General features: G+C 49.4%; 1 protein-coding gene across 1 annotated transcript in view; it reads right to left on the bottom strand.

Moving 5' to 3' along the window:
* The window catches only part of LOC133756617 (uncharacterized), a 167,765-nt gene that overhangs the window by 23,393 nt on the left and 118,699 nt on the right, over positions 1-25,673 (bottom strand). Inside the window, exons 33-38 of the mRNA XM_062187238.1 lie at positions 24,427-24,522; positions 22,218-22,373; positions 17,697-17,959; positions 16,691-16,829; positions 15,473-15,593; positions 1,880-1,989 (exon numbers count right to left, since the gene is read on the bottom strand). Coding sequence (XP_062043222.1) covers positions 1,880-1,989; positions 15,473-15,593; positions 16,691-16,829; positions 17,697-17,959; positions 22,218-22,373; positions 24,427-24,522 — 885 coding nt within the window. The remainder of the gene's footprint in view (positions 1-1,879; positions 1,990-15,472; positions 15,594-16,690; positions 16,830-17,696; positions 17,960-22,217; positions 22,374-24,426; positions 24,523-25,673) is intronic.

Below are 25,673 nucleotides of genomic sequence, written 5' to 3'. Positions count from 1 at the left end.
TTTGAAGAACTTAGAGAAATGTACATTTGGAGAAAATATTATCTTAAAAATTGAGTACATTTTGCTAGGTCAGGTTTTTTGTTAAAACAACTAAATTTCAAAAGAAAAACGGATTCACACTACCTAAACCACTTCTGTTTCAAAAATTAATTCTTGCCACTAAAAAATCTATTGATTTTAATTTATTTGAAAGGCAGAGTGAGAGAGAGAGAGAGAGAGAGAGATCTTCCAGTTTACTGGTTCACTCCCCCAGATGCCTGCAACAGCTTGGGCTGGGCCAGGCTGAAGCCAGGAGCCAAGAACTCCATCCAGGTCTCCCACATGGGTGGCAGGAACCCAAGTACGTGGGCCATCGCCTGCTGTCTCCCAGGGTGTGTGTGAGCAGGAAGCTGGATCAAAAGTGGAGGTGAGACTCGATCCCAGGCACTCGGATGTGGGATGCAGGTGCCTGGCCTGGTGGCTTAGCCTGCTGCACCCAATGCCTGCCCCTTAGTGACCCCAAAGGCTCTGTTAGGTCCAGACATCCAATATACCCATTATCCTGCCTTCTCAGCAGATTCTCTGACTTAGCAAGGCACTCTTGCCAAGAGTCAACACGCTTCACAATTCCAAGGACCGTGTACATGCACGTGTTTATGTATGAAATACATGCTATTGCTAAGTATATTACTCTACACAGTTGCTATGGATTCAAATATTTTTCTGGAAGATTACACCCAGAAAACCTGCTCATGCTGGCTTCCCTGGTGGAGAGGAATTGGGGTGGTGGTGTGGGGAAGGAGAAAATGTTACCTTTCTGTGCTGTTTGCTTTTTTTTTTAAATCATATTGGACACTTAAAAATATTTTGTAGGTAATGGTATTATAGATGATTCAGGTTTTTCTCCTTTAAGTGTTTTATACTAACAAATGAACAACAGGAAATTTTTCTAAATATCAACTTACTGGGGCCAGCGTTGTGGTGTAATGGGTTAAGGGCATCCCATATAGACACCCGTTTGAGTCCCGGTTGCTCCACATTTTTTGTTGTTGTTGTTTTTAAAGATTTATTTATTTATTTTAAAGTCAGAGTTACACAGAGAGAGACACACACACACAGAGATATCTTCCACCTGCTGATTCAACTCCTGGATGGTCAAACAACCAGTGCTATGCCAGGCCAAAGCCAGGAGCTTCATCTGGGTCTCCCATGTGGGTGGCAGGAGCCCAAACACTTGGGCCAACTTCCGATGCTTTTCCCAGGTCACCAGCAGGGAGCCGGATCAGAAGTGGAACAGCTGGGACTTGAACTGATGCCTATATGGGATACTAGCATTGCAGGAGGCAGCTTAACCTGTTATGCCACAATGCCAGCCACTGCTCCACTTTTAATCCAGCTCTCTGCTAATGCATCTGGGAAAGCAGAAGATGGCCCAGGAGCTTGGGTCCCTATACCCATATGGGAGACACAGATGAAACTCCTGCTCCTGGCTTTGGCCTGGTCAGACCCTGCCATTGCAGCCTTCTGGGGAGAGAACCAGTGGATGGAAGATCTATCTCTATATCTCCCTCTCTGAAACTCTGCCTTCCAAATAAATAAAATAAATCTTAAAAAAAAAATGACCAACTTTGAATTTAGTCAATCAGTATGTACTAATTATTCGGATTTTTTACAAGATGTCGTTTTTTTGTTTTTTTTGTTTTTTTTTTTTGTTTGTTTTTTTCCCAAAAATCAGCTTGTAACAAATGATTCTCTTTGGGGTTCAACCTCAGTATTCCCATCATGACTCTTGGGGAGTAAGGACAGCATTAGGAGATGTGTTTGACGGGAAAGCAGTCCTCATTTGGGTTGATGTTAGAGATGAAGAACAAAACCAGCATGACAGATTTTCCACACATACCTCGTGGTCACCGTCTTTGTAGCTCTCCATTAATCTCTGGATGAATTTTTCAACTATTTGTGGTCTTGAGACTGAAATGTTTTCTTTCATGGCTTGGTGTTTCCAGAGATCTAGGGGGAACAAACCACACCAACGCTAGGTTCGCGGAATAGCAAACAGTCATTAGCTAATGGGAAATAGCAGGTGCTGAGGTGCAGCCCTGGACCCACAGGAGTCATTCCAAACGCACAAAAACCAGGGCTGGGGGTGGGGGTGGGGCAGAGGGGTTGAGGACTCGGGACCCTCTGCACCACCCAAAGATCTCTAACAAGATTCCGAATGAGAGGATGTGGAAAAGCATCTTCCAAGTCCAATGAGCACTACTTTGTTACCGTAACTAAAACCCCCAAATCCAATGTTGTCATTGAGACGCAAAGGCCTCTCCTTGCATTAAGTCTGCACGTGTGTCTGAACAAGGATTTTTGGTCTAACACAAATACTATAAATACATGGAGATATAGTCGTCTAGTGCTACAGGGCAAAACTAATTTGCATATTTAGTAATTAATAAAGGGGAGGGAATCTGGAAGCTTGGAGGCAGAGTCACAAACCGAGACAGCCCGGGAATGAAGTTTAGTTCTGGGATCAAAGCAGGCGCGTGGCACACACACTGGAGACTGGGCATATACAGCGTCGCTGCAGTACTGCTGTTTACTGCAACAAGTGCCCGGAAACACCGCAGTGCCCATTGTTCAGGATCTGGTCACTTAAACAAAGCAATAGCACACGGCTGGAAAGAACATGAGCAGAAGAAACCCACTGTCTGCTGAGAGGGAAAGAGCCAGAGGTTGTTAGGTGAGAGAGGCGACGGGGAGAACGGTGCGTGGAAAATGCTGTCCTCTCCAGTCCACTCAGAGTCCCAGCCCCAGAACTTCCTCTTCCTGCTACGTCACCATCTCTGCCCCCAACCTGGGTCTTTCACAAGGGCACCTGGTACTTCCCTCATCTCATAACGATCTTCCACCCCCTTTCCCTCACCACCTACGGCCCCATCTATTTTCACCCTTTTGTAAGCAAACTCCCAGGAGGAGATGTCTACACTTCCACTGTCCCCAGCTTCTCCCAGATTCCTTCTCCTGCTCCTTCTTTTTGAAAGATTTATTGATTTTATTTGAAAGTCAGAGTTGCAGGATGGGGGTGGGGGAGATCTTCCATCTGCTGGTTCACTCCCCCAAATGGCCGCAATGGCCGGCGCTGGGCCAGGCTGAAGCCAAGTGGGTGGCAGGGGCCCAAGGACTTGGGCCATCTTCTACTGCTTTCCCAGGTGCACTAGCAGGGAGCTGGATTGGAAGTGGAGCAACCGAGACTCGAACCAGGGCTCATATGGAATGCCGGCGTCGCAGATGATAGATTTACCCTCTTGCACCGTTGACACGAGCCCCTCAGATTCCTTCTTAAACCCGCTCACCTTGCATTCACCTCCACCACTCTGTTGAAATGGGTTTTGTCACAAACACCAGCAATTTCCACATGGCTAACCCCAGTAGCTACACTTGACTACGAGTAGCATTTCGCACACCCCTGTCACTTCCTCTTGCTTGAGAACTTCCTTGAGTAGACGGGGGCGGGGGGACACGGCTATGTGTGCGATGTCCTCCAACCTCACTGTCTGCTCCTGCCAGATCTCTTTTACTGGTTCTCCTTGACCCCAGCCCTGGCTCTTGCCATCAGAGTGACCCAGAGCTCAGCCCTGGGTCCACCTTCTTGTTTCTGAGTCTACTCACTTTCTTTACGTCTTCTTGTCCTACAGCTAAATCCATGGGGACTTCAAAATGTTCACGGAAAGATGGGACTAAAAGATAAGCTTAGCTGGCGCTGCGGCTCAATAGGCTAATCCTCTGCCTAGCAGCGCCAGCACCCCAGGTTCTAGTCCCAGTCGGGGCGCCGGATTCTGTCCCGGTTGCCCCTCTTCCAGGCCAGCTCTCTGCTATGGCCTGGGAGTGCAGTGGAGGATGGCCCAAGTCCTTGGGCCCTGCACCCCATGGGAGACCAGGAGAAGCACCTGGCTCTTGCCTTTGGATCAGTGTGGTGTGCCGGCCGCAGCGCGCCGGCCGTGGTGGCCATTGGAGGGTGAACCAACGGCAAAAAGGAAGACCTTCCTCTCTGTGTCTCTCTCTCACTGTCCACTCTGCCTGTTAAAAAATAAATAAATAAAACATAAATAAAAGATAAGCTTATTTGGGTGCAAAAAAGTTGAAATGCATGCATAGACTTTTTGGTAATATGCATCTTTCATGAACTTTTTGGAGACCCCTGAAACTGACAGTATCTCTTCTTGGATATCTAAATGGTATCTGAAAGTTCATTTGTGCATAAACAAATTACTGATTTCCCCTTACCCCCACCCCAACTTGTTCATCTATAGTCCACCCACCTCAGCTGATAGAAATTTTATTTTCCCATTGGGAAATACCCAGCCCTAATGCCTAGTTCAGAATTTACCCAAAAGCTGGTCAATTCCTGTTTGCACTGCTCCCAGCTTTGTCTGTGTCACCATCTCCTCTTGTTCAGAGGAGCAAGCAGCCTCCAACCAGCCTGTCTGTCCTTTCACCTTTTCTTCCTGCACAGCCCACTCTCAGCACACAGCCAGAGAGAGTCTATTAAAACATGAGCCGGAACACGCTGCTCCATGTGGGCCGGGCTCCCCACTGCTGTCAGGGCGAGCACTAACACTCCTTCCAGTGCCTTGCAGGATCTGTTCTCCTTCCCACCCCACTCTCTCTAAGTTCCTCTCCTACTGCTCTCCCCATAATGTCTCCACCCCAGTCATGCTGGGGACTCTGCTGTTTCTCAATACTCTACCTAGTGACTTGGTACGGGCTATTCTTCTGTCTGGAGTGAGATGGCCGCATAACTGAATCTCTCATCCTTTTCGAATCTTTGCTCAAACTATCATTAACTCCATGAGAATTAACCTGATCACCCTATTTCAAATTGCAGTGTGCCCCTTAGACCTCTACAACCTCCTAACTCCATTATTTTCTTATTTCTTATGTTAAGTGCTCATTGTCTACACCTTCTCGTTTATAAACGCCATGAGAGTAGATTTCTACGTCCACGATAGTAAGGATATATCCCTAAACCAGTGCCTAAAATATAGTAGGTGCTCAGCAAGTAGTTATCCAATGAAAGAATGAATTAATATGCATGAAGAATCTATATACAGAGGTATAACTAATACAGATGTAGAACTAATATGTAAACTATATACAGATGTAAAACTAATATAAAAAAGTGGCTACAGATAGGTGACAGGATGGTGGGTAACATTATATGTTGTATGTAAAACGTATATTTATATTTGTCATTTTGAGCTTTAAAGCATGTAAAATATTTCAAAATGCTTCTGAAGAAATTGGAATTCAAAGTTTATTTTGGTGCAAAGAGATTTTGAAATCTATGCATATTGTTTTCATAATACATAATTTTCATGAACTTTTTAAAGGCCCTTGTATGCATGCATTTCAATTTTTTGTGTGTGCTAAAATAAGCTTATCTTTAAATTCCATTTCCATAAGCATTTTGAAACATTTATGTAGCCTTCTAGAAAAAATAAAAAATCCGCGCTGGTGCTGCGATGCGGCAGGTTAAGCTGCCCCGTGCAACAGCACCACCCCATATCAGTGTGCTAGTTCAAGTCCCAGCTGCTCCACTTCAGATCCAGCTCCCTGCTAATGCACCTGGGAAGGCAGCAGAAGATGGTCAAGTACTTGGGCTCCTGCCACCCGTGAGGGAGACTAGTATGGAGTTCCTGGCTCCTGGCTTTGGCCAAGCCCAGCCCTGGTTGCTTTGGTTATGGGCCTCTGGGGAGTGAATCAGCAGACAGAAGATCTTTCTCTCTCTCTTTCTCATACACACACTCCACTTTGCCTTTCAAATAAATAAATACACAAGTCTTTAGAACCATAAAATCAAACTTAAAAACAGGAGCCAGAGCTGTGGTGCAGCGGGGTTAATGCCCTGGCTTAAAGTGTCGGCATCCCATGTATGTGCTGGTTCAAGACCCAGCTGCTCCTCTTCTGATCCAGCTCTCTGATATGGCATGGGATAGCAGTAGAAGATGGCCAAAATCCTTGGGTCCCTGAACTCATGTGGGGTACCCAGGGGAAGCTCCTGGCTCCTGGCTTCGGATTGGTGCAGTTCCGGCTGTTGCGGCCATCTGGGGAGCGAACCAACAGACAGAAGACCTCTCTCTCTCTGCCTCTCCTCTCTCTGTGTAACTCTGACTTTCAAATAAATAAATAAACCTTAAAAAAAAAAAAAACTTAAAAACAACCGGGCAGTGCGGGAATGCCAGGTGAATATCTATACTCCATAGCTCCCACATGGAAGAGCAGAAGCACCTGAGTGTGTCAGTCACGTGGATAAGACCTGCATGGACAAGGCCTACTTCCTTGGAACGTGGTTCCTGGGAAGTCTGGAAAAGTAGAGTCCTATGGACTTGGATGTAGGAGCCAAGCCCTACCTGGCGGTCTTTGCTGTGGTGTGGGAGCTGGCCATCAGCCGGAACACCTGCCAGCCCTCTCCCCACCCCAGCAGCTTCTCAGAGGAAGCACGACGCACAGTCTGCCCAGAAATGTGGACACGATGGAGCTGGAGCCTAACAATTTGCACTCATCAGGCTGTGGGCTGCTTTCCATAAGAAACCCATAAATCCGGTTTTGCTTTTTCTTTTAGGAAATGAAGGTGATTAACCCCATGGCCACTGTCCCAGCACAGTGCAGGGGAAAACCCGAGTCCATGTGTCCGGAAGCCCATGCTTCTTCGAGTGTTGAAGGTTTAAGACTCTCCCAAGCCTAAACTTAATAGGCAAGACACAGCTCGTGTCGATTTCAGATATTTTCCCAACAGGAGGTTGCTTGCTTTTCCCAGGGCTGGGTTAGGGCAGGTGTCTGGTTCAGGTGAGGCCCACATCTGCCACACACCTCTAGTTTGGGGACCATCACCTGGCCAATACTCAGTGAGCCAGTGTGGGGTGTAGCTCCGGTCTCAGCTAAAGGGGAACTGCATCGCTAGAGTGCTGGAAGAGTTCACACCAGCTCACGATCAGACTCGGCTCTGCATCTGCAGGTAGCAGTGAGGGAAAGCCAGGGAGCATGGGATTCATCCAAGAGGAAGAATTCCCAGCAAAGAGGATCCAGCTGTCCCCAAATATGGTCATTTTCAGTGCGTGTGGGTGGGTGGCCATGGCTCCTGCAGGTTTTGCCAGAAGCCTGCGGAAGACAGGTTACGTGAGGATTTTATTCTCCCCTCTTGCTCGGTTCCTAGGTATTTCGACTACAGGAAACTTGACTTCCTGTTGGCCAAACCACTTTCCCTCCCTCCTTCTCTGAGCCCCACCCCCATGAAACCTCCTGCCTCTAGGAAGGACCTCTGGGTAGCGTTTCACTTCCCTAACAACCACGTGGTCTCTGTGCCTGAGTGGTCCCTGGGTCCTAAGCCGCAGCAGAACTGAAACCTGAAGGCACTCAGCTGCCAATCAAAGCTGTTCACCACAGCAAGCAGGGGCCCTAGCATGTGGGGGGTCAGAACGCCTCAGTGGGGGCAAGTGTATGTACGTGCCTTGGACACCTGTGTGCTTCAAACTTCTCCCCGGGACACCAGCGTGCTGAGTTGATAATAAATATCCCCAAAGGGAGCCAGGGGTTCTTGTGGTAAAAAAAAAAAGTTAAAAAAAACATCGTGTAGTCTCTCCAGTCTGGGGATATACTGCGAGGGTGTTTTTAAACATTAATTACTCTAAGTTGTCCAAACTTATTTTTTCAAAAAAAGAAAAAAAATCAACAAAACCATTTTCCAGGGACCAGCATTGGGGCGCAGCAGGTTAAGCAGCCTCCTGTGACACCAGCATCCCACGTGAGCACCAGTTTGAGTCCCGGCTGCTCTGCTTCTGTTACAGCTCCCTGTTAATGCACCTGGGAAAGCAGCAGATGATGGCCTAAATATGTGGGCCCTGCCACCCATGCAGGAGACCCAGACAGACCTGGGCCAGCCCCAGCTGCTGTGGGCATCTGGGGAATGAACCAATGGATGGAAGATCTCTCTTTCTCTAACTCTGCCTTTCAAAAAAATAAAATACCCCCCTCTCTCTCTCTCTCTCTCTTTAAGTCATCTTCACTACACTTAAAAAATACATTAGAAATCCTCCTATCCAATGCAGTCAAGACCAAGATTTGGTTGACTAGCCAAAAGAAGTCAGTTAAAGTTAGTGAACGCAGAGAATGCTCTACAAATGGCATGCATTATCTCAATCGTTTTATTTAACTTCAAAGCACACAATTTTCCAGGCATTTGTCAACCCTGTTTTCTTTGGCTATATCTGCTGACTGGAGTTCTGGACCGTCTCTCTTTCGTAAATCATGACACAAGGTGCTTGGTCTACAGTTTCCAGCTGTGTTCATTTCTGGAGAGCAAACTTAAGGACCATGATCAGTGTCACCATTTCGTCCATTTTTGCAATTTCACCCAATCTTTTCAGTCATCTGTATTTCTTTTTCTAAACAGCTTGCCTTTGATTGAGTCTTTCCATAACTTTTAACTTATTTTTTAAAACGTTGTAAAAATAAACTTAAATTTTTAGAGCAGCGTTAGGTTCACAGCAACACTGAGAGGCAAGCGGAGAATTTCCTGAAGCCATTGGTCCTCACACACACAGAGTCTCCTCCGTCAGCACCCCCACCAGAATGGTACATTTGTTACAGGCAAGGAGCTCACATCTTCCCTAGCCCATGGTTTGCCTTATGGTTCACTCTTGGGGCTGCACATTCTATGGGTTTTAACAAAGGTTTAGTGACCTGTTGTAGTATCACACAGAACAGTTTCACTTGCCCTACACATCTTCTGTGCTCTGCCTGCTCCTCCCTCCCACCACTACTGCTCCTAGAAATCATAGATCTTTCCTCTTTTTGCAAGATTTATTTATTTCAAAGACAGAGAGAAGGAGGTGGGGGAACGGGGAAGAGACATCTGCTGATCCACTCTCCAAATGCCCACAGCAGCCAGGGTTAAGTCAGGCTGAAGCCAGAAGCCAAGAACTCCATCCAGGTCTCCCATATGGGTGACAAGAACCAAGCCGTTGGGCCACCATCTACTGCCGCATTAGCAGGAGGTTGAATTAGCAGAGTGGAGTAGCTGAGACTCAAAGCAGCCCCTCCCATAGGGACTGCGGGTGTCCCAAGTGCAGCTTAACCCACTGTGTCACAATTCCTGCCCCAACCACAAATCATTTTGCTGTCTCCATGGTTTTGCCTTTGCCAGAATGTCATATAGTTAGAATCATGCAATGTGTTGCCTTTTCAATTTGACTTCTTTCACTTATTAATATGCATTGAAGCTTCCTCCATGTCTCTGCATGGGTTGATAACTCATTTCTTTCTATTGCAGCATAAACTTCCACTGAGTAGATGTATCTCAGCTTATCTACTTCAACTTTGTTTTTTAAAAATACTTATTTATTTGAAAGGCAAAGTTAGAGAGAGAGAGAGAGAGAGATCTTCTATCTGCTGGTTCTCTCCCCAGATGGCTGCAATGGCTGGAGCCAGGCTGGAGCCAGGAGTGTCACCTGCATCTCCCATGTGGATGCCGGAGCCCAAGCACTTGGGCGATCCTCCGATGCTTTCCAAGGCGTGTTAGCAGGGACCTGGGCTGCAAATGGAGCAGCAGGGACATCAACGGGCGCCCACATGGAATTGCTGCATTGCAGGTGGCGGCTTAACCTGCTTCACCACAACGCCAGCCCCCTCCACTTAGTGTTTAGAGACCCAACGGATCCTTTTCTTTCTGTACTCTTATTTCACTGGTCTATGTAATTTTTAATTAAACTACTGCAAGTACAATGATCATAAAACCGGCACAAACAGGTTTGGAGCAAACAAGGATCAGTGATGTTAAGTAAACACACACAACCCAGAGACCGGGATTAGTGAGCTTGAGTTACCTAGGGAGCCAAAGCACGAGGCAGCCAGGGCTGCTAGCCGAGGGCCTCCGGGGTACCTCAAGGAACTTGTACTCCACAGCTCACCGCAGGGGAAGCGCTGGCCTAGCCCACCCTCTGCTAACTGGTTTCCTCGTACTCCCCTCAGGAGAAAGTATGTTTGACCCCCAACCTTTGCTGCGTGCATATTTTGTTATAGAAACGTCTGCAGGCTGAGGCTCTCAATCCTGAGAATGGCTGGCGATCTGCATTCCCAATAGTTTCCTGGACCTTTGAACATTTTTTGTCTGCCTTCTTATCAGACCTGATTAGATGTGCCTTCTTTTTTTTTTTTTAATATATTTTTAAAAGATTGATTTATTTGAAAGGCAGAGTTACAGAGAAAGAGGGAAGAGAGAGAAAGAGAGAGAGAATCTTCTATCTGCTGGTTCACTCTTCTAATGACCACAACAGTCAGGGCTGGGCCAGGCTGAAACCAGAAGCTAGGAGCTTCATCTGGGTCTCCCACATAGATGCAGGAGCCCAGACACTTGGGCCCTCTTCTGCTGCTTTCCCAGATGCATTAGCAAGGAGCTGGATCGGAAGTGGAGCAGCCGGGACTTGAACCAGCACCCATATGGGATGCAGGCACTGCAGGTGGAGGCTTTCCCACTATGCCACAATGCTGGCCCCATTGATTTTCTTTCTCAATTTTATAACGTGGCTGGGGACAAGTATGTCAGTGTTACATGCTTGTGGCATGTTACAAACATGCCAGTGTTACAGGTGTCAGCTCTGCCAGTTTCTTCTTCACTTCCGGACACCTCAATGTGGAGTGTGACCTGTCACTCACTACTTGTTGCCTTTATCTACGTGCGAGTTCTGGTATTTTCTTCCCACACTCCTGGGTTCTACCCATTTCCCTTTGGACACTGTTGGCCTTACCACTGCTCAGAGAAGACGTGAGAACCACTTCAAAGTCACTTCAAAGGCAAAGTTGCCAAGGATGGAGCTGGCAATGGAGCCTGTCTCTCTGTGCAAGCCCTGGGGCTGAAGGAGGGTGCCTGGAGCTACTTTGGGTAACTCCCAGGGCAGCTTACTTCAGCTTCTACAGCTCACACCAGGGCCAGGGACCGATGCTACATCTCTGGAGGCCCTGTAACAACCTGGAGACTCAGCCAGAAACCCCAGGAGAAGATGAGCCTCCAAGACAAGGTGGGAGGAAGCTGGGGAACACAAGATTCCCGACGTCCTTTTTGGTTGCTAGAAACGTGGACACGAGCACCGGCCAGAGGAAAGAGAAGCTGAGGGGGAGGACAAGAGGCTCTGCTGGCCTCCAGGCTCTCAACATCCCTCATTCCTAATTCCTGCTGAGAAAACCCCCAGCCCCAGGCTAACCCCGCCCGCAAAGAAAGGCACAGAAAGGCAGTCCCAGCTGGGCAGCCCCGACCCCCACGGCACCCCCCTGCTGCCAAGGTGAACAGGTGATGGGTGGGGACTCCAGGGTGTTTTGTCTTCTCTGAAGGCACCCAGCCCACAGAGGTCCCAAGAGAACAAAATGCAAGAAACAGGCCCAAAGCGCAGATGGTGCACGGTGGGCACTCAGTCACTCCCACTGCAGATCTCAGCAGAGCAGGAGCCCCAGATCTCCCCACTGAATCATGCCTGGCGGGCCAAAGAACACAAACATACTCAATGACCCCTGCATGCCCGTCGACTCTGCTTTCAATCCAGCTCCCTGCTAATACACCTGGGAAAGCAGTGGAGAATGGCCCAAGTGCTTGAGCTCCTGCCGTCCATGTGGGAGACTCAGATGGAGTTCTGGTTGTGGCCATCTGGGGATTGGACCAGGGGATGGAAGATCTCTTTTACTCTCTGTCACTCTGCCCCTATCAAATAAAGAAATAGGTTTTGGAGCCGGCACTGTGGCATAGCTGATAAAGCCACTATCAGCAGTGCTGACATCCCATATGGATGCCGGTTCGAGTCCAGGCTGCTCCACTTTCAATCCAGATTCCTGCTAACGTGCCTGGGGAAGCAACAGAAGATGGCCCAAGCCCTTGAACCCCTGCACCCATGTGGGAGACCCAGAAGAGGCTCCTGGCTCCTGGCTTTAGATCAGCCCAGCTCCAGCCATTGCAGCCATTTGGGGAGTGAACCAGAGGATGGAAGACCTCTCTCTCTCTCTCTCTCTCTCTACTTCTGCCTCTCTAACAAATAAATACATCTTTAACAAAAAATAAAGAAGTTTTTTTTTTTAAGTCTTCTAAGTATAGAATCTAAACTTGGGTTTAGAAGTGGCCAGAATACCGTAACCAAAGTAAGCTGGAACTATCCACTTAACTACATTACTAACAACCCCACCCCTGTGCCTGACCCTCACTGCCCTTAGTGAGGGCACTTTTCAGGCACAGGTGACAGGCCCTCTGCCCAAGGCGGCACAGCCACAGCACAGACGCCTCCTGCCCCAGCCGCAGCCAGGAACTCCAGCCCTGAGAAGCGCAGGCTGGTCTCCAAGGGGAGCCGCCTGGCTACGGCACACACAGCGCAGACAGCAGGCGCTGTGTGTCTTGTTAAGCGTCCTGTTGCTGGAGCCCAGCCACCCTTTTCTCTCTGGTGACAGGGACAGCCAGCTGCCCTGCTGGGGAGTGGCTTGTCCTCTCCCAGCACACTTTTCCTCCAAGCCCTGTTCCCAGAATCCAGCTACTGACCAAATGACCACGTCTCTCCGCCCTGCCTGGGGACCAGCTTACTTATTAACATGACAATGTCTGTGGCTTTGTCCACCTGCAACACCCAATGCATTTTGTCAGTTCTTACAACTCCTTCAGAGCTCAAAGGTTAAGGGTTTTCCTCCAGGAATCCTAGGAGTTTGGTCACATAATCGGTGAGGCCTGGCTCAAAGGGCAAATGCAGGACCTACTGGGCAAACAACAGGGAAAAGTGCCCCAACAGGCGCGAAAATACAAAGCTGTGTCCTTTCTTCACAAGTCTCACTCCAGACCCACCAGGGTGTTTCTATCTGTGTTAGCGGTGCACACGCATGGGCATGGGAACACACCCTGAGCAGGGGAGACCCAGTGGCCCTGCCCAAGACTCAGGGCACGAAGGCCTGGGACCTGCCAGCTGCCAGACTGAGGCATGGGGCTGTAGTCAGGGGCAGAGGAACAAGCCAGATATCTCCTCTTCCCAGAGACCACCACCTCGATCCACTAGGAACGGGGGAGCACCAAGGGCATTGCAACCTCTGTCCTGGGGCAGCCGGGGCAGCCAGGGGTGCACACAAGGCTCACCCACTGAGTACATCATGCTGCTTCCCGCCTGGGGTCCCAGCCACGCTGCCAGTACTCAGCTGGGCTGGAGTGGGGAGGGAGAGGGTAAGGGTGCCTGCGAGGGCCAGAAAGCAGAGGAGCAGGTGGCTGTGGACCCCTCCTGTGGGGTAGGGAGCAGCAGGGGGTGGTGTGAGGAGTCAGATGGGTTGATAGATAGGGGATCCCAATGGAATTTGGGGTGTAAAATATTTGGTTCCTTTACTTTATCTGTAGCAAGAACAAACAGGCCGCCCTCCTTCCTTCAAAATCTCCAAATTTCCCATGAGAATAGCAAGGGTGCTCTTCCTGAGCTCACAGCTTATTGTGAAAACAAGTTATGGGGCCGCCGCCATGGCTCACTGGGTTAATCCTCTGCCTATGGTGCTGGCATCCCATATGGGCACTGGGTTCTAGTGGCTGCTCCTCTTCCAGTCCAGCTCTCTGCTGTGGCCTGGGAGGGCAGTGGAGGATTGCCCAAGTGCTTGGGTCCTGCACCCGCATGGGAGACCAGGAGGAAGCACCTGACTCCTGGCTTTGGATCGGCACAGCACCGGCCGTAGCGGCCATTTGGGGAGTGAACCAACGGAAGGAAGACCTTTCTCTTTGTCTCTCTCTCTCTCACGGTCTATAACTCTGTCAAATAAATAAACTAAAAAAGAAAGAAAACAAGTTACCTATCCCACCCTCAGCAGGCCAGACAGAATGGAGAATTGTAAACCAGGTCTTTTGATGGGTTTTGTCCCCTCCTGGTAACTGAATGCCAATCTGATTGTCAAGTTTTTTTTTTGCTTCCAAATTGTACTTAAAAAGTCTACTGCCACCAGCCCCTTTGGGTTTATTCCTCTCTTGGAAGCCCCCTCCATGCTGCTCTGGCTGGAGGCCTTTGACTATCATAAATATTTTTAAATCTCTTTGGTGTCCACTTGGAAATTCTTCTTCCATGTAAGACAAGGAATCAAGGTAACAATAATTTCTCTGCTGCCATTTTCCCGAAACAGTGGGACTGGGTGTGAGCCAAGCCTGCAAACCCTCAGTGCACGTTCCACGGACTCAGTGGATTTCACTTACCAAACACTGCTTTGTGTAAATCATCATGAGTTTCAAGAGGATGCCCGCAGAACATTATGCCCTAATGGGACTCTGTAGCCTGTGCGAGGGCACCGGTCACAGGAGGCAGGCCTGAGTGAAACCTCAAATGAGAGGAATGGTTTTGCTGGCCTTCCCACCTTGAATGAATATATATATATACACACACACACACACACACATATATATATATATGAGATTCTGACATATATATGTAGCATGCAAGGGTACTTCAAGAAGTTCCTGGAAAATGGAATTACAAGATACATTTACTTTGGTGCAAAACTTTCAAAATCCATGTGTAGTTTTTTCATAATATATATTCCCAAGATTTTTTATTTGAAAGGCAGAGCAATGGAGAGAATGGGAGGAGGAGAGAGAGAGAGAGAGAGAGAGAGAGGGAGATTTCACATCTGTTGGTCCACACCCCAAATGGCTTCAGCAGCCAGACTCGGGCTGAAGCCAGGTGCCAGGAACTCCATCCTGGTCTCCCATATGGGTGGTGGGGGCCTAAGTACTCGGACTCTCTTCTCCTGCCTTCTCAGGTGCACAGGCAGGGAGCTGGATTGGAAGTGGAGCAGCTGGGATTTGAACCAGCATTGCAATAGGGAATGCTGCTGTCTCCAGCAGTGACTTAACCCACCGCACCACAATGTCAGCCTTTGCTTTCTATTTAAATGCCTGTTCTCTGACTTTCTGCCTCTCAAATAAATTAACTAACGTTAATTAATTAATTGACTAATTGAAATAAACAAATGAAACACCAACTGCTGAGGCAGGCATTGGCCTAGTGGTTAAGATACCTGTACCCCACATCTGTGTGTCTGGGTTCAAAATTCAGCCCCAGTCCTGGGCTTCCTGCTAATTCAGACCCTGGGAGGCAGCAATGATGATGGCTCAAATAATTGGGTTCCATCCACCTAGGAGACTTGGATTGAGTTCCCAGCTCCTGGTCTTGGCCTCCTGGCCTGGGGTTGTTGTGGGTGTTTGGGGGAATGAACAGGCAGATGGGAGCTTTCTCTCTCTTTCTCTCAAATAAATTTAAAGGGGGGAAAAACACCTGCTAGGTCGAAGGTAATATAGAAAAATGTGAATAGCATTTCCCTCTGAGTGAAGGTGCAAAAGGTATTATCATTTTCTGGGCATTGCAGGTTCTTTTTTTACCTATAAATATGGATATGTGGATTGCCTTTAAAATGAGAAAAAACTAATAAATGTTCTTTTGTGAAATAATAATTGCCTTACCTGTAGGGAGAGGACACTCTTTCCTGGATTTTTCTGATAAAACCAGTGTCATCTCTCTGTTAACTTTTCTTAATACCTCCTGGATCATGTGAATTTCAACATTTTCCAGAAGTTTCTGGAGCTAGAGCAAGCACAGGTCAAGAGTCATGGTCCAGGTTCAGCTCACACCCTGGACCCCAGCAGTCACTTACCGCAGAAGCGCTTGGAGCTCGGTCTGTCCCTCACCTGTTCCCACCCCTGGGAAGAGAGGGGTTCCTTTCTTGGACTTCTACATGCTTCTGGGAGGTACATGACCTGTCTGGAGACCAGCATCTGCCTGGCCCCTGTCCTGACAGACAAAATGCAACCTTCATCACCCAGTTCTGCAAACTGCCAAGTTCTCAACGACCAAAGTAAGCTCGTGTTACTTTTTTTTAGGGTCTCCAAATGTAGCAGGATGATGTGATCTATCATTGCACGACAAGCCCTTGGATACCAAGGAAGATTTTACAAGAAGATTAAAAACTCTATAGGTAACCAAGAGAAATCTGTGTCCCAACGACCATGAACCCCGAGTCCACCTCTTGTGTTTACAGAGCCCACAGTTTTCCCTTGTGGAGGAAACCAGGTGCTGGCGAGTAGCCTGGGCTCAGAGGAGTAGCAATGGCCTTGTTCCTGGGGCAGGAGTCGGAGCTGAGCTCTCCTGTCGCACCGGGAATGTCCCTCTGTGCACCGACAACCAGACAGCCAGGGCTCTGTCGCCTGTCACAGCGAGCTCAGCCTCAGGGGGCCCATCAGGACAGCTCCTCCACACGTCATCCGCCACATACCGAATGTGCTAGAGTATACGTTGCATTTTCTTATTCTCAGAAAAAAAAAATACAAGGAGCTATTTTTCAGTATGGATCCGTGCATCCTGGGCCTTATGCTTAAGATGGGAATGATTATTTCTTCTATCATCTTTCTCGTGAAGGTGCACCCCACTTGAAGGAGAACCGACAGAATGAACATCTGAACTTAGAGCTCTGAGATGGGAAGGGTTCATTCGTTGCTAAATGGAAACCCCTCATGCTTTTAAACACTAAGTCCCCTCCCCCAGTCTGTTCAGCAATTTGCAGCCCTTCTGTTTACATATGACTTCTTAGACAAAAAACAAAAACAAAACAAAAACCTGAAATCTGACGCGGTAATGCCTCAAAGTAAGTTTTCAAAGGCAAATTCAAAATAACTCTCACATACCTGCTGCGTTTTTATTTCCATTTCTGAGGCCCCTTGAGGGGGAAATATTGACTGACAATTTACAGTAAGTCCCTCAAATTCATCTTCTTTCCCCATCTGCCTAGCTATGGCCTTCATGCTGGGGTACAGAATGTCAGTCCTATTAAAGAAGAGAGAAAGAAATCAGCCAATGTTGTTTCCATCTGCTGATGCTCTGACAAGTATTTTCATTGGCTTTCTGTTTCCTGTCATGAGTGGACCCCCAGCCTCCTCGGCACCCCCACACTCACATCTCAATCTTCCACAGTAGCCAAGAATCACTTCCAAGGCTTCTCCCATTGGAAGTGTCTAATTTGGGTCCTCCTCCTTCCAAATATTGCCACGCCTTCTCATTCCCTACTCACCAGGACCACTGGCTAGAATGCCATCAGGAGACAGACAATTCCGACTATGTCTGAGGGGACCCTTCCGAGCTCGGTAAGGTCCCGGCTGGTGCGTTTGGGGACAGGCACAGGGCAGAAGCCATGTGCCCTTCCCCTGAACTAGGTCATCCCCAGCCAAGATCTGCAGCCGAATGCCCACCATCCCGCCGACCCCAGGCCTCCTGCGCCACGTGCTATGTTCAACCTCTGGCCGCAATGCCTGAAGCTCTCACGGACTCAGTACCTGAGACTACCGGGCCCAGGGAGTGAGGAGCTACAGCAGCAGCAGCAGCAGCCCTCTACCCAGTGTTCCGGGGATCCTGTGAGCAGCACTGTGGGGTCATGTCATCCACACAAGCTCCTGGGGACAGGTGAAAGACAGGCAGTGCAGCTCTAGGGGATCCAGCTCTGTCCCTGGGTTAACCCAGCCCGGCTCTCTCCTTAAAGCACTGTCCACAGAGAAGGAAGCTGACTGCCACTGGGGTGCACTTGGGGCGGGGTGCACCAAGATCCGTGGGCCAAACCTGCCCGGGATCAAGGGGGCATGCACCTGCCAACCCAAGGTTCTGCTCACTGGGGGCAGTTTCCGCCTGGGGGACACTCACTCGTAGAGCTCCGAGAGTTGTTTGTGGGCAGAGATGGAGTCGACGTCCCGGCCTCGCAGCTTGAGTCGGCCCCAGTGCTCCTTCAGCACCTCCAGCTGCTTCCACACTATCAGAAATGATCTCAGCAAAGCCAGGGACACGAGGACATCGCGTGGGCCCTCCAGCAGCAGGGCGGTCTTGGTGCTGCTTGGGAACCGACTTCTGGATCCTGCTCCTCCAGACCGACTTGGCTGAAAGCATTGCAGAAGTCCATCTTTATTGACCTAGGATGACACAGGATAATTTTTACATGCAGCTCCTGCAAACTCATGTCCGGGAGGATGAATTTTCTCCCCAGAACGATGGTTTACAGGTCTGCAGCACACGTAGAGCTGAGCGGGGTTGCGTATCCTGAACAGGCAGTGCACGCAAAGGAGAGAAGTGTCTCGGTCGCAGCTTTCTGCATGGATCTTAATCCGTTCATTTTAAAAAAAGATTTATTTATTTGAAAGGCAGAGTGATGGGGTAGGGGTGTGTGTGGGGGGGGTGGATACACACAGAGAGATTTCCCATCCCAAATGGCCACAACAGCCAGAGCCAAGCCAGGCCTAAGCCAGAAGCCAGGGATTCCCTCTGGGTCTCCCACTTGGGTGGCAGAGACCCAAGTACCTGGACCATGCTCTGCTGCTTCTCTGGGTACATTAGCAGGGAGCTCGATCAGAGTGAGGAGCAGCCAGGGCTGGAACCAGCACTCCACTATGAGATGCCCGTGTTATAGGAGGCGGCCTAACCTGCTGCACCGCAACACAGGCCCTTTGGCCCCTCCATTTTTTAAACTTTCCTCCTTGCATACTACGTCGTATCTATCTTTGAAAAATCCAGGCTTTGCGAGAGGGTATCGCGGCCCAGCAGGTTAAATGCTGCTAGCCGCTTGCATCTCCTATCAAAGGGCTGGTTCAAGTCCCAGCTACTCTGAGGGAGACCAGCACGGAGTTCCTAGCTCCTGGCTTCCGCCTGGTCTATACTCTGTTTTTGCAGCCATTTGGGGGAGTTGCAGGAGCAGACAGAAGAGTAATCTCTCTCTTTCTCCCCCTCCGCCTCCCCCTTCTCTGTCTGCCTTTGAAAACATACATTTATACATACGCATTTTAAACAATATTTTAAAAACTCAGCCTTCAGGATCTACATTCTCCAAAGTGCTCTTCAATACACTTGAGTTGAGGTTCCCATCAAAGTAGGGCTCTAATATAAATTCTCATGGGGAGTTTACCCATCTTATGGGTAAAAAATAAGAAATCTAGGTTTTTCCTATCTCCTGTTACTCCTGTTGTCTTTTAAACTGGGCACCGAACATCTGTCTTAATTTGAATTGATTGTTCAACAGGCAACTTTGCTTTACAACTTGTGGTTTGTTCATTGATGCTTTCCTTAAACAAGTATTTGCCGTGAGCCCTGGAGGATGTGGAGAGAATGAAGTTTCAGGTCCCGGCCCTCGAGGAGTCAGGGGTTCGAGTGGCAGGGTCCCCAGGTGAGTGACAGTCAATATGGGGACCTGCATCTACTCACTCAGCCGACTGCAGTGTCTGCACAGGAGACCAGCGTGGTCTCAGAGGACATCCAGGGACCGTGCCTTAGGCACTCATGCTTCCTGGCTAAAACAGGAAGAACACCCTGATGTAACTAGATCCTAGACCACTGCTATAACCATATCCAGAGAAACGTGCGTCTGCCTGCCGGGGCATTGGTCAACGTCCAAGGAAGAGGTAGCAAGCAGGACCCAGGGGACAGTGAGCTGCAGACCGCTGACACCCCCCTGCCTCGCAGCTTGGCTCCTCAGTAACTGGCTAGTTCGCAGATTTCCAAATTTTTTTTTTTTTTTTTTGACAGGCAGAGTGGACAGAGAGAGAGAGAGACAGAGAGAAAGGTCTTCCTTTTGCCGTTGGTTCACCCTCCAATGGCCGCCGCGGTAGCGCGTTGCGGCCGGCGCACCGCGCTGATCCGATGGCAGGAGCCAGGTGCTTCTCCTGGTCTCCCATGGGGTGCAGGACCCAAACACTTGGGCCATCCTCCACTGCACTCCCTGGCCACAGCAGAGAGCTGGCCTGGAAGAGGGGCAACCGGGACAGGATCGGTGCCCCGACCGGGACTAGAACCCGGTGTGCCGGCGCCGCAAGGTGGAGGATTAGCCTGTTGAGCCACGGCGCCGGCCAGATTTCCAAATTTTACTCCATGCTCCGAATGCTTTCATTAAACGAAACTGCAGGCAGTGGGTCCAAGGATCCGTCAGCCAAGGTCCAGCACAGGACGTGGGGTGGGAGCCTCAAGGCCGCATCACTGGCCCCCTTTGTGCAAGGGGCCCTGTAGTTCCTTGAGGAGTCCAGGGCTCCTCAAGACATAATTTTAAAGGACCTGAGCTAGCCCAGCACCTTCCCTTTGGCATTTTGGGGACTGAGGTCTAGAGTGACAATCAGAGTTGTGGCACAGCTGAGCGAGGCACCCAGGAATCCTAACTCACAGGGCGGTATAAACTCCAGGACTTCCTGTTGTTTATGAATGGTTAAATACCTCTAAAGAAACACACAGCATAAAATAAAGATAATTATACTAGAAATAAGGTTAGTAGAAAATTACTTGTTAATGTGTTCATATTAAGAGAAGTCTTGGGCCGGCGCTGCTCACTAGGCTAATCCTCCGCCTGCGGTGCCGGCAGCCCAGGTTCTAGTCCCAGTTGGGGCGCCTGTTCTGTCCCGGTTGCTCCTCTTCCAGTCTAGCTCTCTGCTGTGGCCCGGGAAGGCAGTGGAGGGTGGCCCAAGTGCTTGAGCCCTGCATCCGCATGGGAGACCAGGAGAAGCACCTGGCTCCTGGCTTCGGATAGGTGCAGTGCGCCAGGCGTAGCAGCCATTTGGAGGGTGAACCAATGGAAGGAAGACCTTTCTCTCTGTCTCTCTCTCTCACTAACTCTGTCAAAAAAAAAAAAAAAAGAGAGGGAGAAGTCTTTTCTACCTACATGCTACGAAGGATGGGAGAAGGAACAGGTTAAAGAACAGGTGGAGGAGGGCGGTGTGCCAGGAAAAGATGGTCATCTATCAGAAATCGGCCAAAGAGCAGCAAAGCAAGGAACCAAAACCCCAACACGCTTCTTGATTGGGCACTGCTTGTCTACACTGAGTTTTGCAAGTGATCCCTCTGGCTGGGTCATCAAACTCTGCTGTGGAATTTGGGTGGTACACGCGATCCCTCTTCTTTTCCCACTGAGTGGTCTAAGGTAGACTCACGATTCCATTGTAGCCGAAATGAGAGAGAAATCTGTGAGAGGCTCTGGAGAAGAGTTTCCTCCTCGGGGAGAAGACAGAGCCCCTCAAGGAAAAAGCATTTTTGCTCCTGTTTAGATCTTATGAGGGTGCAGGAAACGTTCTGCTGACAACCCAGATCTGAGCTTAAGTCCTTGAGGTGGTTGGAGAACTGCCATGCCACCTTCTAGAATTCCTGGGCGGAAGGTTAATGCCTTCGCCAAATGAAGTCATGGCTACTGGGGTATCCTGTTACTCCAGGGCAGCAGGAGCGCCGTGGCAATCGGCAAGGAGTTTGGCTCAAAGGTGGGGGTCCAGAACACGTGTCCTGAAGGCTGAGATGGAAAGGATAAGTGGGAGCAGCTCGGGGAGAGAGGGAGAGCGTGCGGGCGAGGCGAGTTCTCCACCAGAGGAACCAGCTCCCATGCAGAGAGCACAGGTACAGGGGACTGAAAGAAGGTGGGTACAGAAATACAATTGGCACGGGCCAAGACAAGAGGTAGGGTTCAAGGGTTTGGACTCCATTCTTGGGGCATTTGGAAGCCGTTGAAGGGTTGTATGGAAGGAAATGACATAATTACCCTTGCATTGTGAATGATTACCTTGGTGAACGGATTGCAGGAGGCAAGAAAGATTGTATGGAATCCGACAGGAGGTTATGATCAGAGCCCAGCTACGGGGGAGGATGATGGTTTGGCCTGGTGGTGGGGATGGTGAGAAAGGATGGAGAAAGCAGGCAAATTCGAGTGATATTAAAATAATATAAATAAATAGAAATACTGTAAGTGGGAGTTTCAGCGGGGTAAGTCCAGAGGAGGGAGTGATGCCTGAGTGTCCAGGACTAGTCAAGTGACGAGGACAGCCCAGGCCGGAGCTGCTCACCTGGGGCCTTTACGACACCCTTCTGGCTCTTTGAACTGCCAGGGGGAAGGTGTGACTCCCACAGAGAGCATCTAGTTGGAGTACTGCTTTCACCGGACTCCCATAATCTTTGTGAGAAGAAATGGATAGACCGCTGGTCCTGGGACTTCTTGTGAAAGAAAGCGCTTGGGTGTGGCTCTCACAGGAAGCCCTGCCTCATTGTTGCTCTCGTATGGTGGTAATGCAGCCCTGGGACCCACTTGGAAAATGTAGGTCCCTAATGCATCTCCCAAGTGGGAATGGCCTTCAGGGCAGCACAGCCATGGCTGAGTTATCTCCACTGCTCGAGCTAAGGCAAGAACACCCGTGTACTTTGCCAAGACAGGAATACCTGTGAATTTTTGTCCGGGGTGGCTTGCCATCCGGGGGGAGCCCCCGTGGTCACAGGATCGCTGCTCAGAAGCACGTCTTCCATGAGCAGTTGCACGGCCACCAGCTCTCCACGAGCCACCTTGCGGTCACGGTCACTCAGCCTACAGAGGCACAGCTGGAAGAATCGACACCAATGCTCACTCAAAGACGTCTCTACATCCTTACTACACGGTTCTGGGCGAGCAAACTGGAGTGACTGCTCACAAGCTCCACTGTTTCCTCTCACAGAACCCGTAAGAGGAGGAATAACATTTCCCGCCAAAAGTCCCTCTGGCACCTGCCAGGCTTCCGGCTCTATGGGGAAGAGCTGTTTCCTACCCTTGTGGCAGATCTGTAGTGAGTGCATAGTGTGGAGTTGATTTTCCTTTAAAAGTGCAGATACGGGGGACAGTGCTGTGGCCTAGCGGGCAGAGCTGCCACCCACGACACTGACATCCCATAGGTGCTCGTTTGAGTCCTGGCTGCTCCACTTCCTATCCAGCACCTGCTAATGGCCTGGGAAAAGCAGCAGAGGGTGGCCCAAGTGTTTGGGCCCCTACACCCATGTGGGAGACTCAGAAGGAACTCCTGGCTACGGCCTGGCCCATCGCTGGCTGTTGTGACCACCTGGGGAATGAATAGAGGATGGAAGATTCTCTCTCTCTCTCTTGCTCTTGCTCTTGCTCTCTCTGTAACTCTGACTTTCAAAGTAAATAAATAAAAGTTTAGACATAAACATATTCATGCTCAGGAAAAAATACTTAAAAACAATACTCAAAATGTGATCTGATTGTCTATTAGTGGTAGAACTATGATTTTTTAAAACAATTCTATTAAAAAAAAAAAAAAACTGTTTATGGGCCAGTGCCATGGCATAGCAGGTTAAGCTGCTGTCCACAGTGCTAGCATCCCAGAAAGGCACTGATTTGAGTCCACTTCCAATTCAGCTCTCTGCTATGGCCTGGGAAAGCTGTAGAAGATGGTCCAAGTCTTTGGGCCACTGCACCTGTGTGGGAGACCCAGAAGAAGCTCCTGGCTCCTGGCTTCAGGTCAGCTTAGCTCTGGCCATTGCAGCCATCTGGGGAGTGAACCGGCAGATGGAAGACTTTCTCTCTCTCTCTCTCTCTCTCTGCCTCCCTGTAACTCTGTCTTTCAAATAAATAAATAAATAAATAGATAAATAAATAAATAAATCTTTTTAAAAAACTATTTATTTATGGAGAATTTTGAGCATATACCAAAGCAAACGAGACAGTTCCCATCACTGAGCTGCAACAACCAACCTAACTCCAGTCCTATCCCCATTCCCACCTCCATATTTTTGGAAGCAAATTTATGGTTTTCACACCATTCTTAACATTTTTCTATACTTTCTATTTTTATAATCAAGAATACAATATTTACTTAACCAATCAGAGGAAAACATACGATAATTAGAAAAGAAAACGAATAATTCAAAAGAATTAAAGGAGCTGGTATTGTGACAGGGCAGGTTAAGCCACCACTCGTGATGTTGGCATCTTATGTGAATGCCGGTTCAAGTCCTGGCAGCTCCACCTCCAATCCAGCTCCCTGCTAATGATCCTGGAAAGCAGCAAAAGATGGTCCCAAGTGCTTGGGCCACTGCTACACACAGGGAGACCTAGATGCAGTCCCAGACCCCTGGCTTTGGCTTGGCCCAGCTCTAGCTGTGCGGGCATTTGGGGAGTGAACTAGTGGATAGAAGATCGATGGATTAATTGATCTATCATTTATTTATCTATTCCGCTCTCTCTCTCGTCACTCTTTCAGCTAAATAAATAAAACTTGAAAGAGAGACGTTCCTTTCCTACCACTGTTGGTGGAAGGTCAGGAGCCACGCACCTCTGAGCTGCCAGCCTGGAGGTTGCTCCAGGAGGCCCGAGGTGACTGGAGATGGATGACCTCTCTGTGGACCACTACTGCCAAGGAGCTCCAGCTGAGTCTGAAACCAAGACTCACACCAGCTGAGACCACACACTCTTGTTGAAAGAGGCATGACTCACCGTGTGACCTCAGGTCTACACCTCCCTAAGCAAACACCCTGACTAGCTCACACATCACTCACCACTGGCAGGAGTGTGGAGGATCTGAGCCGCGGGCCCCAGGATGCCCCGCTTTGCAGCCTGCCTTCAGCTGTCTCTGCGGCGAGCGGGAAGACCTCTCCTTACCTGCATGCTGTGGTCTAGGCTATCCGGGCTGCTGCTCGTAACAGGAAACGGTCCTCCGTCCTCCAGCAGCGCTCTCCACGGGAACAGCAGAGACGCCTAAAGAACCAAACACGCGTGCTCATGTCCACCTGCAATAGACCTTTGTGTAGGAACAGGATGTCTGGTTGGCACTGTCCAAAGCCGACTGTTGCACAAGTTCTTTGCTATTTGGAAATAATAGTACAGTACTAATAGATAGGATAGGAGAGAGAGTAACAACCCATATGTAAAGGCTTTTTAAAGCAACAGTGACACTCAGAATACTTAAGGTTTCTGGGTAAGAAGTCAGCCCTGTGTTCAGAAGTTCCACAGTGTCACATTGATGGGACATATTTATAACCAGCCAAAGTAAGCTTACTTGAATGCTGTCAAGATTAGGGACTTCAGGCCGGCGCCGTGGCTCAACAGGCTAATCCTCTGCCTTGTGGCACCGGCACACCGGGTTCTAGTCCCGGTTGGGGCGCCGGATTCTATCCCGGTTGTCCCTCTTCCAGGTCAGCTCTCTGCTATGGCCCGGGAAGGCAGTGGAGGATGGCCCAAGTGCTTGGGCCCTGCACCCACATGGGAGACCAGGAGAAGCACCTGGCTCCTGGCTTCAGATCAGCACAATGCGCTGGCCGCAGCGGCCATTGGAGGGTGAACCAACGGCAAAAAGGAAGACCTTTCTCTCTGTCTCTCTCTCTCTCTCTCTCACTATCTACTCTGCCTGTCAAAAAATTTAAAATAAAATAAAATAAAAGATTAGGGACTTCAAAAAGTTGTCCTCCACCACCACTGTGCCCCAACCCACCCAACATCCCGACTCACTACATGTGGGCCTCTGTCTTCTCCATGTTCCTATCCAACTGCCAAGGCATCTCTTGTCCTCTGTGGCACTATATGCTGCCCTGGATCTGGCGGGCCTGCCTATATGATCCCATTCTACACTTCCAGACCTGGAGTTGGAGTTGATTTTGGTAGCAGGGAGCTAGAACACCAGCACCCACCACATCCAAGGCAAAACCCAAAGGCAGCGGCAGCAGGTGCAATAGTCCCAGTTCAAGCCCTATATGCTGGGTCCCAATGACAGTCAGAGCTTGGCCCAAGAATCACTCTGTAACTATGGAAGGTATAAAGATGGGACTGGCAGGGCCGGTGCTGTGGCATAGCAGGTAAAGCTGCCACCTGCCATGCTGGTATCCTCTGTGGACGCCTGTTTGAGACCTGGC

This window comes from Lepus europaeus, chromosome 3 (genome assembly GCF_033115175.1).
Source record: "Lepus europaeus isolate LE1 chromosome 3, mLepTim1.pri, whole genome shotgun sequence".
Taxonomy (NCBI): Eukaryota; Metazoa; Chordata; class Mammalia; order Lagomorpha; family Leporidae; genus Lepus; species Lepus europaeus.
Note: the sequence above shows the minus strand (reverse complement) of the source record. Positions and strands in the feature narration are given on the sequence as shown.